General features: G+C 32.3%; 1 protein-coding gene across 1 annotated transcript in view; it reads right to left on the reverse strand.

Moving 5' to 3' along the window:
• Positions 1-14,642, reverse strand: part of LOC143085385 (uncharacterized) — a 129,796-nt gene that overhangs the window by 23,373 nt on the left and 91,781 nt on the right. The window contains exons 29-42 of the mRNA XM_076261684.1: positions 13,417-13,656; positions 12,530-12,747; positions 11,839-11,944; positions 9,524-9,640; positions 8,953-9,088; positions 6,953-7,133; positions 5,881-6,157; positions 5,184-5,370; positions 4,425-4,645; positions 3,872-4,101; positions 3,310-3,463; positions 1,687-1,871; positions 697-834; positions 120-294 (exon numbers count right to left, since the gene is read on the reverse strand). Of these exons, the coding sequence (XP_076117799.1) occupies positions 120-294; positions 697-834; positions 1,687-1,871; positions 3,310-3,463; positions 3,872-4,101; positions 4,425-4,645; positions 5,184-5,370; positions 5,881-6,157; positions 6,953-7,133; positions 8,953-9,088; positions 9,524-9,640; positions 11,839-11,944; positions 12,530-12,747; positions 13,417-13,656 (2,565 nt within the window). The remainder of the gene's footprint in view (positions 1-119; positions 295-696; positions 835-1,686; positions 1,872-3,309; positions 3,464-3,871; positions 4,102-4,424; positions 4,646-5,183; positions 5,371-5,880; positions 6,158-6,952; positions 7,134-8,952; positions 9,089-9,523; positions 9,641-11,838; positions 11,945-12,529; positions 12,748-13,416; positions 13,657-14,642) is intronic.

A 14,642-nucleotide genomic window follows, 5' to 3' on the forward strand; every position in this document is an offset into this window, starting at 1 on the left:
AGTTCATTTGCAATATGCAAGAACACTACACATATTCAGGAATTTTAAGTAAATTCCCTTTTTCGGGCTTGTTTTTCTTGACGAATTTGACATCAAAGTGCCTTATCATATATACTTACCATCAGATACATCAGTACAGTTACCAAGACTTGGATTAAATGGACATTTCCGGTCTTGTGGAGAACAAACACAATGGCCTTCACATGATATTGCATCACACCTTCTGACCAAGTCCAGGTAGCTAGGTGGAGTCTTTTTAAAAGCAGAATGAATCATTTGACTTCTTAATCCAACCTGCGGAAAGCATATTGAATATGTGAGAAGGAATTCTGCTGTTTACCTTTATTCTAAGTATTAGTACAAACCACACAGATAACAATATGGGAAAAAAAATGTACCTAATCATTAAAAATATTGAGGTATTATATAAACCCATACATGCAGAAATACAACAGCTAAATTTGTAGTAGAAAATACACAATGTATTCCAAGAAGTTATTTTATTGTGAAGGGTTTTATTAAACATTTCTGAATAAAACTTCAAGAATTTTTAAGTTGTACTAAATATTGACATGATTTGAGGAATTTGTAACCTTAGTTCCATGGCAATTAAATAATTACAAAAAAAACTTGAAATTTATAGACAAAATATACCCTTCAAGTCATATGAATACAGAAGCTCTAGCTCCAACTTACCTTATTAACAGCCCACAGGGTGATGTATACTTCTTCATATTGAGTCAATACAACAGTGTCTATTTTAAATAGTTGAACTTTGCCCTCATCACCATGGTCAGTGTTGCTATCTACGTGAACATACTTGGTTTTCAGATCCTGCAAAACATAAGTGTTTGTTGTATTATTAATGTCAAAAAGTACTGGTGTTCCTGTCTTTTTGTTTATTTCTATGAAATAAATTAAAAGGGTTAATTTCTAATATTTGGTTATCTTTGAAACCATGATTAGATATTTTTGGGGTACCAATTTCTGTGGAAAAAATTATATGTTGAAACTTGAGGGGAAATGGATTTGCCAAAGTTTCAATATAAGCCTTTAGGAAATTCATAATTCATTGAAAATAAGAGTTTTCTTCTACCAACAAAAATTCACACAAAATGTTATCCAACTACTAATAATGAATTCATAGCATATGTCACAACTTGTCGGTCTTACAAAAAGATCAAGGTGACTGACAATAAGTTAGACTCTAAAGCCTCCTCCATTGTTATAAATGTGGGTTATCTATAATGGCTATTCAAAATGTAGCTAATTCAACAAGCAAAATAAGTCATGAATCACACTCTTACAAATGCTGATGAATTATATATTGCCAGCTACAATTTTTTTTCATATTCTATAAAAAACTTGCCTTATAGTCAGATCATAAAAACTTGCCTAATATAGTCAGATTATAAAAACTTGCCATATTGTCAATTTATAAAAACTTGCCTCATAATCAAATTATAAAAACTTGCCTTGAAAAGAGTCAGATCATAAAAACTTGCCTTCAAAATAGTCAGATTAGATAAAAAAAAAAAAAAAAAAAAAACTTGCCTTCAAAAGAGTCAGATCATTAAAACTTCCTATAGCAAGTTCATGAAAACTTGCCTTATAGTCATATTATAAAAACCTACATAAGTGTAAGATCATAAAAATTTGCCCAAAAGCCAAATTATACAAACTTGCCTTATTCAAATTCTTCTCCATGTAAGAGGTTCCTACAGTGACCATATAATGATCAATCTGTGAATGTATATCACTAAACCCTAGCCATGCAAGATACACAGCATTACTTCCAAAGGTCATCCACCCATGTTCATTTCTGGAGGTATCAGGATCAGAAGCATGGTCAGTACTGACAGCAAACATTCCTAAAATAAACAGAAGATTCCTTGAAAAATATGTTTCACAAGATTGGGGTACAATGAATTGTTTTCAGCAAATATTCCTGAAATAAACAGAAGATTCACTGCAACACATGTAAGAGAAGATCTGGTTATAATATATGCAGCAAACCTTCCTGAAATAAAGATTCACTAAAACAAGTATATATGAGGGTGGTAATGGGGGTACCTTCATGAAGAATTACAGTAAAATTTCTTGCCAATTGATGTTTACTGTAATTTTTGGTCCATGACCCCATTAATTTTTTTCAAAAAATATCAGTAACAATAATTATTTGAGACCTCTGACGAATCACGGTAAGGATATTTCGATGAATCACGGTAAAATGTAATCAATTTGACGCTAACGTAGCCGAAAATGACCATTTGATGACTGACCGTAAAGGGCATTATTGCCCTCATATATGTCAAGACCTGGATACAGCAGATATAAGGGCATTTATAAACTTTTCCCTGTGATTTATCTGAGATACAAATATCTGTGGTAAAACAAGTGAAACTGCGAGCTACTGCTCACTGATGATACCCCCGCCGCAAGTGGATAATATTAATAGTGTAAAAATATGGAAGTGTTCGGTAAACAGGAAGTTGTCAAGTGATGAATCTGAAAACGCATCACACGGTATAGCTGACTTATAAAAATCCTGAAACCAAATTTCAGAAATCCTTGTATTGTAGTTCCTGAGAAAAATGTGACAAATATTTTTAACTTGGTTATCATGTGTAAAATCATACAAGTGTTCGGTAAACAGGAAGTTGTCGAGTGATGAATCTGAAAACGCATCACACGGTATACCTGACTTATATAAATCCTGAAACCAAATTTCAGAAATCCTTGTATTGTAGTTCCTGAGAAAAATGTGACGAAAATTTTCAACTTGGCTATCATGTGTAAAATCATACAAGTGTTCGGTAAACAGGAAGTTGTCGAGTGATGAATCTGAAAACGCATCACACGGTATAGCTGACTTATATAAATCCTGAAACCAAATTTCAGAAATCCTTGTATTGTAGTTCCTGAGAAAAATGTGACGAAAATTTTCAACTTGGCTATCATGAAGTGTTCGGTAAACAGGAAGTTGTCAAGTGATGAATCTGAAAACGCATCACACGGTATGGCTGACATATATAAATGTTGATACCAAATTACAGAAAGGGTGGATGTGTAGTTCCTAAGAAAAATGTGACGAAAGTTTCATGGGACGGACTGACTGACGGATTGACGGACGGACTGACAGACAGAGGTAAAACAGTATATCCCCCCTTTTTTAAAGCGGGGGTATAAAAAAATGTCAACTCCCCTCCCTCAGTCAACTGATACAAACCTCTGACTGTATATGAGATACAGATATATGCATTGTAAGAGAATGGCTTCCCCTTACTCACTTAGTCCATAGACACATACCTCTTGATGGTGGAGTGCTATCTACAAACATTCCCTGTGAAGTATCTGAGATACAGATATCTGCACTGTTACAAGTAATCAAAGTCACATAGTATGTCACTCCATCATGTAGATCTAAACCAGTAAATACATAGGACCTGGCTATACCATTGACCTAGGTGAGATAAATGATAAATATCCTTAGAGCAAATAAACGTGTATTATATATCAAAATCGCTTTCAGTTAAAATGTTGCAATAAACTCTAGTCTGACTTCTTTGATAATATGACAGTAAAAACGAAGATTTTGTATGATTGCCAAAGAAACAATTATCCATAAGAGTCCAAATGAAGTTAATTTCAGCATGCATAGGTAACCAACAACAATGAGCAGACCAATACAGTATAGTAAGTTATAAAAGGTGGTATATTGTTCAATTTTTTTTTAAATTCAATTGTGTAACAACCAAAGAAGATGTATCTTAGGGTCTAACTTAATGATTCAGAGGACAGAGTGAATTAGCCTCAAATATGAGATTTGATAGTGTAACCAAAAAGAGAATTGTTAGAGCTATTAACTTACTGGCTGTGAAGATAGCATGAATTCTCCTCCAATATGAGATTTGATTGACAGGTATTGTCTCTTTATAAATGATTCTGCATCCTCTACTTCCCATTCCACCTTCATCGTTGTCCTATATATTTGAGTCAAAACAGTGATTCCAAAGTCGTTAGAGAATGTCGTTACTTTTGACAAGACAGGTGGCGTGTCATCTACACTAAAACCACTTGATGATGATTCTGACCATAACCCTGGAAATAAAACAAATTCTGTTTTAAATTGTGTTGTTAGTGTACCAACATTACTTGTTCTGCTTTGTCAGGACATTTTAGTATATTGGAACATTATATATTAAATCTTTTATGCCATTTTTCTCTTTATCTTTTTTCAATTTTGTCCATTAATATCTATGCTTTATATTTAAGCACCTAATTATTCTCAATTTTTATTTTTTTCTGTTTTCTTCAGCTTTTTTTTGAAAATGCAATAATAAATAGCATATATTATCCATTGCAATACTAATACATGCAAAATTTCTAAAAATAACAGTTTTGATATCAAAATATATACACACCTGCTTTATTATAAGCTCTGACTGTTATATACATCCGTGTGTTGATAGGAAGGCTAAGATTATAACTAGATGAGTCTAATAATGCTGCTGTTTCGGTCAAATGAAGCTCTATAGTTGGTACAATATCACTATAACCTGGCTTTGTTCCTACTCTCCATTCATACTTCTCCAGACCTGACTGGGCATCATCAAATCCATACCATTTAGCGGATATGTAGTTCCTGTAACAAAAAAAAATTAACTATATACATGTATACGACCTGTTGGTGACCTTCTGCTGTTGTCTGCTCTATGGTCGGGTTGTTGTCTCTTTGGCACATTCCCCATTTCCATTCTCAATTTTATTGAATATTAATGATGGTTTTTCTACCACAACAGTGTTTCTCAGCTACAACCACATCGAAGGGTGATATCCATGAGAGGTGATGTAGTTTAGAATTATCCTCCAGTTAAAATTACCATAAATAATCTGAAGATCCGGTTTTCTTAATCAATGTCAATGACATAGGCTCATGATGTCATACATTCCCTCTCTATTTAACAAAAAAACAAAACAATATCTCTCTAGAAGTGTGATGCATAAAATAATCAAACAGAGAGATCAAAGATTGATTTGAGAAAATAAAAATTAAATAAGATAAACATGGATGAGTGCATTAACATATCATACATGCATTGTGGAAGCACACAAAACTCTATGAATGCTCATTATCGAAGGAGAAATGCCATCTATTATTACTGAACATGAAATAAACTTACTTAAGAGACTGATATTCTGTATCGTAATATCCAGTACCATCCTGCACAGTGCCTGGTGTTGGTGGACTATTGTCTATAATTACACCATCTGATGTCACAGTCGTACACATTTCTGCTGTGTTACATGCAGTAACAGTTGTGTAATATCTTAGTCCTGTACCAAGGTGAGTATTTTCTAGGGTAAATTCTAAAAGAGAAATCATAATTTCTGTTTTATAGGACAAAACAATTACTAACTAAAGAATGTTACAACAGACAAAATTACAAAAATTTTATCATCACAAACTGATATGGATGATGAAAAAACAAAGAGATGAATGTTTGTAAAAGGAATCTTAAAATAAGCAAGTATCTAACATAAACAGGTCATCCAGAGCAAGAAAATTATCTCCCCTGTTTTATCAATAGATTTCATAGAATTAATATTTTATACATAAATGCTTTTCACCTTCATAAAAAACTCTATTCCAAACCATGCTTTAACCTATCTTAACCAGCCTTTGTCCTGAATACAAAAAATGTGAGTCTTAGAAACTCCAGTAAATTAATCATACCCTTATTATCTCCAAAAGAACATTTTTAATTCTAAAGGTTTATTGAAAGACAAAGTTATTTCAAATAAATGTATATCACAGGCTACCTTTGAGTAACTGTATCATACACTTTATTGTTTACTTGTTTAATACACTTTGCTCACCATATGCTATTCCAATGGCTTGTTGTCCTAAAATATCCTCACATTGTGGACAGGTTCCAATTGAGACATAATAATCTTTGATAGTTGAATGAGATTCATGAAATCCTTCCCAGTGAGCATGTAAAACTTTGGTCTCGATTTGATAGTCAATATCTTTTATACTTCCTGTCACCTGGTCCTTATCTCCATCATACACGTGACCAGGTGTAGGTGGTGTTGTGTCCAGTTCAAAAGCCCAGGATGTGGCTACTGAGGACAGGCCTGCTTTATTGAAGGCCTAAAATATAAAATATATTTACATGTTCATTAGAAAAAAGGTATTATGAGCCTCACTCACTATTTAAGCGTTTAGAGTAAATTATAGTTTAATAAAATAATAAAAGATATTCAATACAAATTAAGATGTTTCATCCAAAACTAAATATGTTAAGAATCTCAATTTTTGTCTATATCAAATTTGTTTTCCAGCTTTGAAGGGGAAAGCAAGTTTTGAAATATTGCTAGAAATTCATAGAATAAAATAACTAATGAAATAGATAAATATTCTTAAATACAAAATAGGTTTTCTCTGTACTATAGAGTGAGAAACAAGAAAAGAAGGGCCAGAGTTAAGGGCCGTTCCAAGTATTTTACAAAAAATGCAAGTCCCAAACTGTAACTTTAAAATCACAGTTAAACTATAGCCTAATGAATTTCACCCTTTAACCATATTACTTTGAATGTATTAAGAAAACTGAAGATCTTTTAGTAAAAAATGTATGGGGTTTGAAAAAAACAATCTTAAGTGATATTCTATCATACATAAAATGTTCATAACCACATTATCCATTACATGTTTAATTTGTATATTAAGTGTTTTCCAACCAAAATTCATATTTTACTTACTCAGAACTATAATTGTTTTTGTTGGACCAAACAACTCAGTAACAAGGGTGTGGTAGGGTAATAAACAAGTGGATACCTGTAGGATCCTGTAGGTATTCTCAGAAGTCTTCAAAGGAAATTTAAAAGATCTAATAAAAAATATCCCTTTTTTTTTAATAAACGGTGTTAGTAAATCTATTTTCCTTACTCTGACATTGATGTAATAAGAATGGCCATCCAGTAGTGAAAGAGGATTATTTTTGTCTGTAATTCCACATTCGTCTGTGGTTTTTATATATGTCATCATATCCGTGTATCCTGGTTGTGAGCCAACTGACCACAGATAATAATCCAAACCACTTTGTACATCCATGAACACTTCTTTCCAACTGTAATAAAAAAATATATATATATTTCAGTAAATGAAATTATTGATTGCTTATATTCATAAACTTATTAAAACAGCTTTTAAGACTCATAGTTGTACACATGAGAGCACATGCAATGCAATAATCCAAAATTCAAAATTTTTTGGATTAGCACTAACTTTTGCTACTAAACATTTTAACTGTATTTTCGTGGATACTTGATTTCTAACTTTTCCACAGTTTGCCCACAAGCATATAAGAAATTTATACTTATTTTTATACATTTAAATTTGTATGTAACCAGGGGTCGAAATTAGCGCTGGTCCGGTGGTCCGGAACCAGTAGAATGTGCGTTGGACAAGTAGATTTTGTTAGCTGGTGGTCTGGCGGACCAGTAGAAATTTGTCGATAAAAATCAGTTTGCATCGCAATCTCCGTTTGTTAACAAAACAATTTACCAGTGAAATCAATTACATGGTACTGGGAAATATTACAATTGATCGAGTTAATTAGTATCTCAGGTGAGCATCCTTCACAACAATATAAAATGTGAAAATTTTTGGAAGGAGTTAAACCGCTGGACAAAAAAATTAAAATCAGTGAAAATCAAAAGGAAGATCGAAATAAACATGATAAAGTATATGAAATTGATAAAAGGAAACGCAAATACCAAAAATCATGGGAAAAACAGCGCAAATGGTTGAATTATATAGTACATGTAGATCGGAATTTAATGAACTGTATAACATGTGAAAAAGGAGTATGTTCGATAAGGTCCTAAAATGGCCCCCTTTTTTAGCGTAAATTTCAAATTCGGATTTATCGACCAATATCACGATAAATTATAGCTAATACATTGACTAGCTAGGATATAAACCATTTTGTTGAAAATTTTACGTTTCTGCGTTTCATTATGACGTCACAAGTTGTACTCATATTGATTTTTCACGAAAAAATCAATGAAAATGGGTAAATTTCCATAGATTATTGGACAGGAAACATAGAGCGCATACGTCGACAACAAAGATCTTTTAAAATAATGTTTGTGAAGACATTTCACATGTCTTATTTGAATCTTAAGCTTGTCGACGCCTGCGCTCTATGTTTCCTGGTCCTTTATTTGGTTGAAATCTAGCTGATTTTGTTAAATTTCACCAAAATCCCTTATCTTGACCTTTTTTGGATGTAAAAATCAACGTGTTAGAATTAAACTTTGACAAAAACAGTTCTATTCAACATTCTAACATGTCTTTAAGGCAACTTAAAACATTTATTGTCTTGTAACTATGAACTTTATAATTGGGGCCAAATATGGCCCTTACCGAACTTACTCCTTTGCAGTGACAGACCTGGATAGGAAATATATTTTCGTAACTGGATCGTCAAATTTCAAATTGGAATCTGTCACTGACTTTCTAGACAGCGCTCAAGACGACACAGTCAGGCACCATATGGTTGTCGTGAGGATTGCGATGACGTGGAAGACAATGTTGATATTTTGTTTGTCCTTGGTCTCGATTTTGTTAAAGAAAATCATTGAGATAATGAAAGCCTTTATCAAAATTAGAATCAATACTATCCCTTTGTTCCTGTCTAACTTATGTAAACGAAAGCATCAAAATAAAATTAAACATCTATCATTTATATTAGTGTTTGTCAAATGAATGTCATTTTTGCAGGACCAGTAGATTTGGAGCCGGACCAGTACACAAAAAAGCATAAATTCTACCCCTGTATGTAACTCAGAAATTGTTAACATTGGATATCCAGTGGATAAAAATGATCGATGGTAAGCACAACAATAGAATCTACCATATTTTAGGGCCTTTTATATACTTACCATGGACTTATTTCTGTTGTTGATGTAATGTGACGGTTAATCAAAGTGATTGGATTATCTGTCCTGTCTGGTGGAGTAACATCAATTGTAATCGGAGCAGAAATCTTTTCTGTCTCTCTTTTGGCAAAATCGACAGCTAAAAAATAACAAGACTATTATTATGCAGTTATACTGTTGTAACTGAAGATAACTCATTCTAAATTCTCAAAACAATTCTGTTAAATTTATTGCAATTTTTGGTTTATGTACCAATTCAACTTATCATGATTTGTCTATTATAACTTAGGATATCACTGAAATTCCTTAAAAATAATGATGCCACAAGGGAAAATCTGACAGTATAAAGCAAAATGATTATTGTATAAGGTCAATAGGTCAAGTATTTCATAATCTCAGGTCAAGTGTTGCAGAATTCCAAATAGTTATAAAGTCTAATGGTTATCCACAAGTCTAAATGGCTGGAAAACATATAATACCATCTTTGCTTTTGCAGTGTCTATTTCTCTTCTTTGAATTTAAAAAAAAAATCTCAGTTGTAAAATTGACAGTATGATTAAATATGAGTAATTACCTTTGAGTGTGGCATAATACACATATCCGTTCTGAAGAGAGAGTCCATGTAATGCTTTATGTTGTACAACCCCTACATTCTCAAAGGAATACACATCATTACCACCTGGTGTTGTACCTGTCAAATATAAAACATGTGCTGATTAGCCTTAAATAAAAACATTAACTGATAATTAATTTAAGTTTTTCTCAGCATTCAGAAATAATATGTACTAGAACACACCCGCGAAATCGCGGGCATTTAGAGCGTATTTGAAAGGATGTAAAGTGTTGTAGGAAGAATTTTGTAAAAGATTTAATAACTTGGGAATTTCAGGAAAAGTATCAAAAGTCATAGGTACTTGGGGACAGGAAAATGTTTTTTTTTAACCCTCCTCCTTTATTTCCAAAATTCACATTTTTTGTTTTCTATTAATTTCATTATGAACATACATTTAGTGTACATGTATTATGAACATTCCAGTCAGGAGCCTGTAATTCAGTGGTTCAGTGATATTTGTTTTTCGTTCATTTTTTGTACATGAATAAGGCTGTTAGTTTTCTCATTTGAATTGTTTTACATTGTCATTTCGGGGCCTTTTATATCAGACTATACAGTATCGGCTTTTGCTTATTGTTGAAGGCCGTTAGGTGACCTTTAAATGTTAATTCCAGGTGTCATTTTGGTCTCTTGTTGAGAGCTGTCTCATTGGCATTCATACCACATCTTCTTTTTTTTTGTAAAACATTTAGTGACTTGAGTATTTCAGAAAAGGTATCAAAAGTCATAGGTAATTTGGGACAGGATAATTGTTTTTCTATCCCCGCTCCTCCTTTTTCCACAAAAAAATCTCTTTTTGTTTTGTTTGTTCTCTATTAATCTTAATTACACATGAATAATTTTAGCGCTTATCTGTATATTATGAACATTCATTAAAGGGGGGTCGGGGCAGAGGCGGATTTAGGGGCGCCCCCCCTTTTCTGGAAAATAATTGGTTGCTTATATAGGGAATCACTGAAGCATGACCGGAGCGGGCCCCTCTTAGGCAGTCAACGGGCCTCTGCGTATGAACATTTCTGGATCCGCCACTGCGTAGGGGCCCTGATCCCAATATCCCGGGCTTGAAAACATGAAATCCCGAGGTTATGAATTTATTATACAAATTAAATATCTCGACATCCCGAAATTCGAAAAAAGAAATCCCGGATCCCGAAATGGTCAATCCTGAAATTTCGATCTTAAAAACACTCGTTCCAGACGTCCCGAAAGTATATTTTCTTTTTACAGGCAATTCTCAGTTTAATAATTGATCCATAGCGGTCATTGATATATTATTCAGACTCTCTATTAAATAAACCCTGTGACTGCCGTGGATAGTAAACTTGAAAATGATATCAGACAGAAAATACACTTTATTTGTAGTATATGTATTTGTTTCAAAGTAAAAAGAAAAACGCAAACCGGAGGTCTAATCTGCCTTAAATTTCGTCCAATGACGGATATAAGACAGAAAATACACTGTATTCGTAGTATTAATGTATGTTCAAAGTATACAGAAAAACGCAAACCGGAAGTCTAATCTGACTTAAAATTTCGCCCAATGACGGAAACATATCCGGACGTCTTTTTTCTCGTTTTCCACCCAAAATAACTCAATCTGAATAATCATATGAATGGATGACAAATACGATTATGCACTGTACCCATATGACACAGAGGCATGATGATTAATTTAGTGTGGAAAGAAGAGAAGCGACACCCAAAATGAGGTCTTCTCGTTTAATAGTATAGATTATCAGAATTGATATCCAAAGAATGTGTGTTTCTGAAGTGATTCACTAAGATTTATTATTATTATTTACAGTGCCTATATAGCACTTATCTAAATAAACATTTACTCTAAGCACTTTACAATGCATAAAATACAATGATACAAGTACATTTAAACAAATTTAAAAAAAGAATCAAAATAGAAACCGCAAAAAAAATAAAAAAATACCACTCAAAAATATTATTCATCAAAAATAATTTTAAAATATAAACAAATTTTAAAAAAATAACAAAAGAAAATTAACAGAATTGCTTCAATTTAAAAATTAGCAATCACTTCAGGACTGCCAATTTTACAGTTCATGAATTAAAGTGATAAAAATTAATACCCCAGAAGCATGGAACTGTGAATGGTACAATAAATCACAAATACTCCTTTTATTATAACAGCATAAAGCTTTAACTAGTTGTCAAACTTAACATCACTCATTAAATACTCCTTACAGTCCAGCAAGTAAAAATCTTAATATACACACCATAAGCATTAGGCTTAGAACAGTACTTACCAATACCCAGTATATACTCTTTTATACCAGTGGCATGTGGTCCAGTGTCATATTCTTCTACATCATGAAAGCCATCCCAATTAATATATAGGTCTGTATTAGACGTCTGAATTGTAATTATAATTGATTTAAGATACAATCAAATTTAAGTAGGACTTATACTTTAAAGTGTTTTGGGGTTAAAAAAGAGAACTTCAAATGTAACATTTTTTTTATATTTTCTATAAAATTTGTTAACAAGTACATAACTTATCAGTGCAATATACTTACGCACATTTTAAATTTACTCTTAGATTTGTGCATAAAAATCATTGCATATTCACACATTCAATTTGTGTACAGCAAAAACTTTTCCTATGAAATATTGTCCCCCAAGTAAATATTTAATGACTTTGTAGCATGAAATTTTCAATGAAAAATGTTCAGAGAAGGACAAATTTTCAGATGCAATTTTGTCCATATAAAGACAATGACCTGTAATGGTTTACTTTTTTTAAATTGTTATTTGGATGTAGAGTTGTCTCATTGGCACTCACACCACATCTTCCTAAATCTAAATATTTCATAGGCCAATTGTATGAAATTTTGTCTTGTTAAAGGGAAGTTATTTAAGGATAAATACTGTGTATATTTAATAAATAATTCATTGGGGCATAAATTTATTGTAATTACATGTAAAGTCTATAATCACCTGATAGACTATCCCCGGATTTAAACCAATCCACAATCTTCCTGCTACAGGTGGTGTCAGATCAACAACAATTCCATCACTACAGGAATTTATTTCTTCTAAATACTCAATCCAAGTCTCTCTCGTTATTTGAATAGGATTAGCATGTACACATACAGTGTAGCGGGTTCCATGGACAAGCTCATTGTTGCTGAATAGTTCATTCATAAAACCATTAACTACAACAGAAATTATAGTGTCAAAAAACTTTATTACAAAAGAATTATGTTTTTTTTATTAAAATGACATATTAAGATTTCCATTATTAGATACTGTCACCCTACAAACAATATAATAGTCTTACTCCATTTTATGCATATTCCTAATATATAATATCTAAACGAGATTAAACCATGTCAAAATTATTATAGGAACATGGTTGCTTCTACTGAGCAAGTCATCCAGTTAAAAATTGACCTAGATTTGAAACAGCATGGCTTAATTCTCTTTAGAATGAAGTATAAAGCTACACCCAATTATAAAAATGCAAGAGGTTCCTTAAGCCATGATATATAGCAGTGGAGACTAATGGTGTACCCTGGCTACTAAGTTTATCAAAGCAATTTTCATAAAATTAGTAGTTGTGACATTACAACATTGTTTTTATACTGACAAATTTTCATGAGCTACTTTTTATTTGGATTTTTTCCAGTAGAAAAATTTGGTTAATATAAATTGTTTGAATATTATCCAACTAAGTTCTTAAACATGTATCTGGATATTACAACATAGTCTAATAAAAAATTAAATTGTTGCGAAGTTGGCTAGAAAGGGTGAAAGTGATTTTTTTTTCATTTAAAGGGAGGATTATAGTATTAAAGAAATGACTAAGTAGATAACACTCTTACTTGTATGTCCACATCTAATACTATCAGGATGGTCACATGGTTTTGTCAAACTCAGCTGACTGATCTGATGGTAATATGTTGTTACATCTATAGTCTTAGCATCTAGTATAGCATAATCGTAATCCTTATGACGTAAAGTAGGCCAGGCAGCTGATATTACATTCTTGTATGGGGTATAATCCATGTCAGGTTCGGGCCAATATGCATTTTCTTCCAGATAAATCATCTTACCATGACTATCTGAAAATATTTAAAATGTATGTTTAAAATCTTGATGTACTTCTGATAATTTTAAAGGCATGTAAATCAATGGACTGCACATCTGTCATGTGGCAATAACATTTCCATATATGGCTAGTAGTGCTACATACTATATACTTGTCTTGATCCATGTTTTTAAACAGATATAGAGCTACAAGAATAGTGGTAGCCACAAAAATAAATGAAACCATAGTTGTCTATATAAGAGCATTAAATCATTTGAAATTCAACACTTAGCTAGGTTTTACACTTTTACTGTATATTAAGAGTAGTAGTTTATATAAAGTTAAAGCCTATACTAGACTAGAGGCTCTAAAGAGCCTGTGTCGCTCACCTTGGTCTATGTGAATATTAAACAAAGGAGGCAGATGGATTCATGACAAAATTGTGTTTTGGTGATGGTGATGTGTTTGTACATCTTACTTTACTGAACATTCTTGCTGCTAACAATTATTTCTATCTATAATGAACTTGGCCCAATAGTTTCAGTGGAAAATGTTAGTAAAAATTTACAAATTGTAAAAATTGACTATAAAGGACAATAACTCCTTAGTGGGTCAATTGACCATTTTGGTCATGTCGACTTATTTTTAGATCTTACTTTGCTGAACATTATTGCTGTTTACAGTTTATCTCTATCTATAATAATATTCAAGATAATAACCAAAAACTGCAAAATTTTCCTAAAATTACAAATTCAGGGGCGGCAACCCAACAAGGGTTGTCAGATTCATCTGAAATTTTGAGAGGGGATAGATCTTATTCTGATGGACATTTAAATCTTGAAAGATTTGCCCTAAATGTCTTAGTTTCAAAGATATAAAGCAAAAACTGCATTTTCCCACTATGTTCTAATTTTAGCCATGTCGGCCATTTTGTTTGGTAGGCGGGGTCATCAGACACATTTTTTAAACTATATACCACAATGATAATTGTGGCCAAGTTTGGTTAAATTTGGCCCAGTA

This window comes from Mytilus galloprovincialis, chromosome 8 (assembly GCF_965363235.1).
Source record: "Mytilus galloprovincialis chromosome 8, xbMytGall1.hap1.1, whole genome shotgun sequence".
Taxonomy (NCBI): Eukaryota; Metazoa; Mollusca; class Bivalvia; order Mytilida; family Mytilidae; genus Mytilus; species Mytilus galloprovincialis.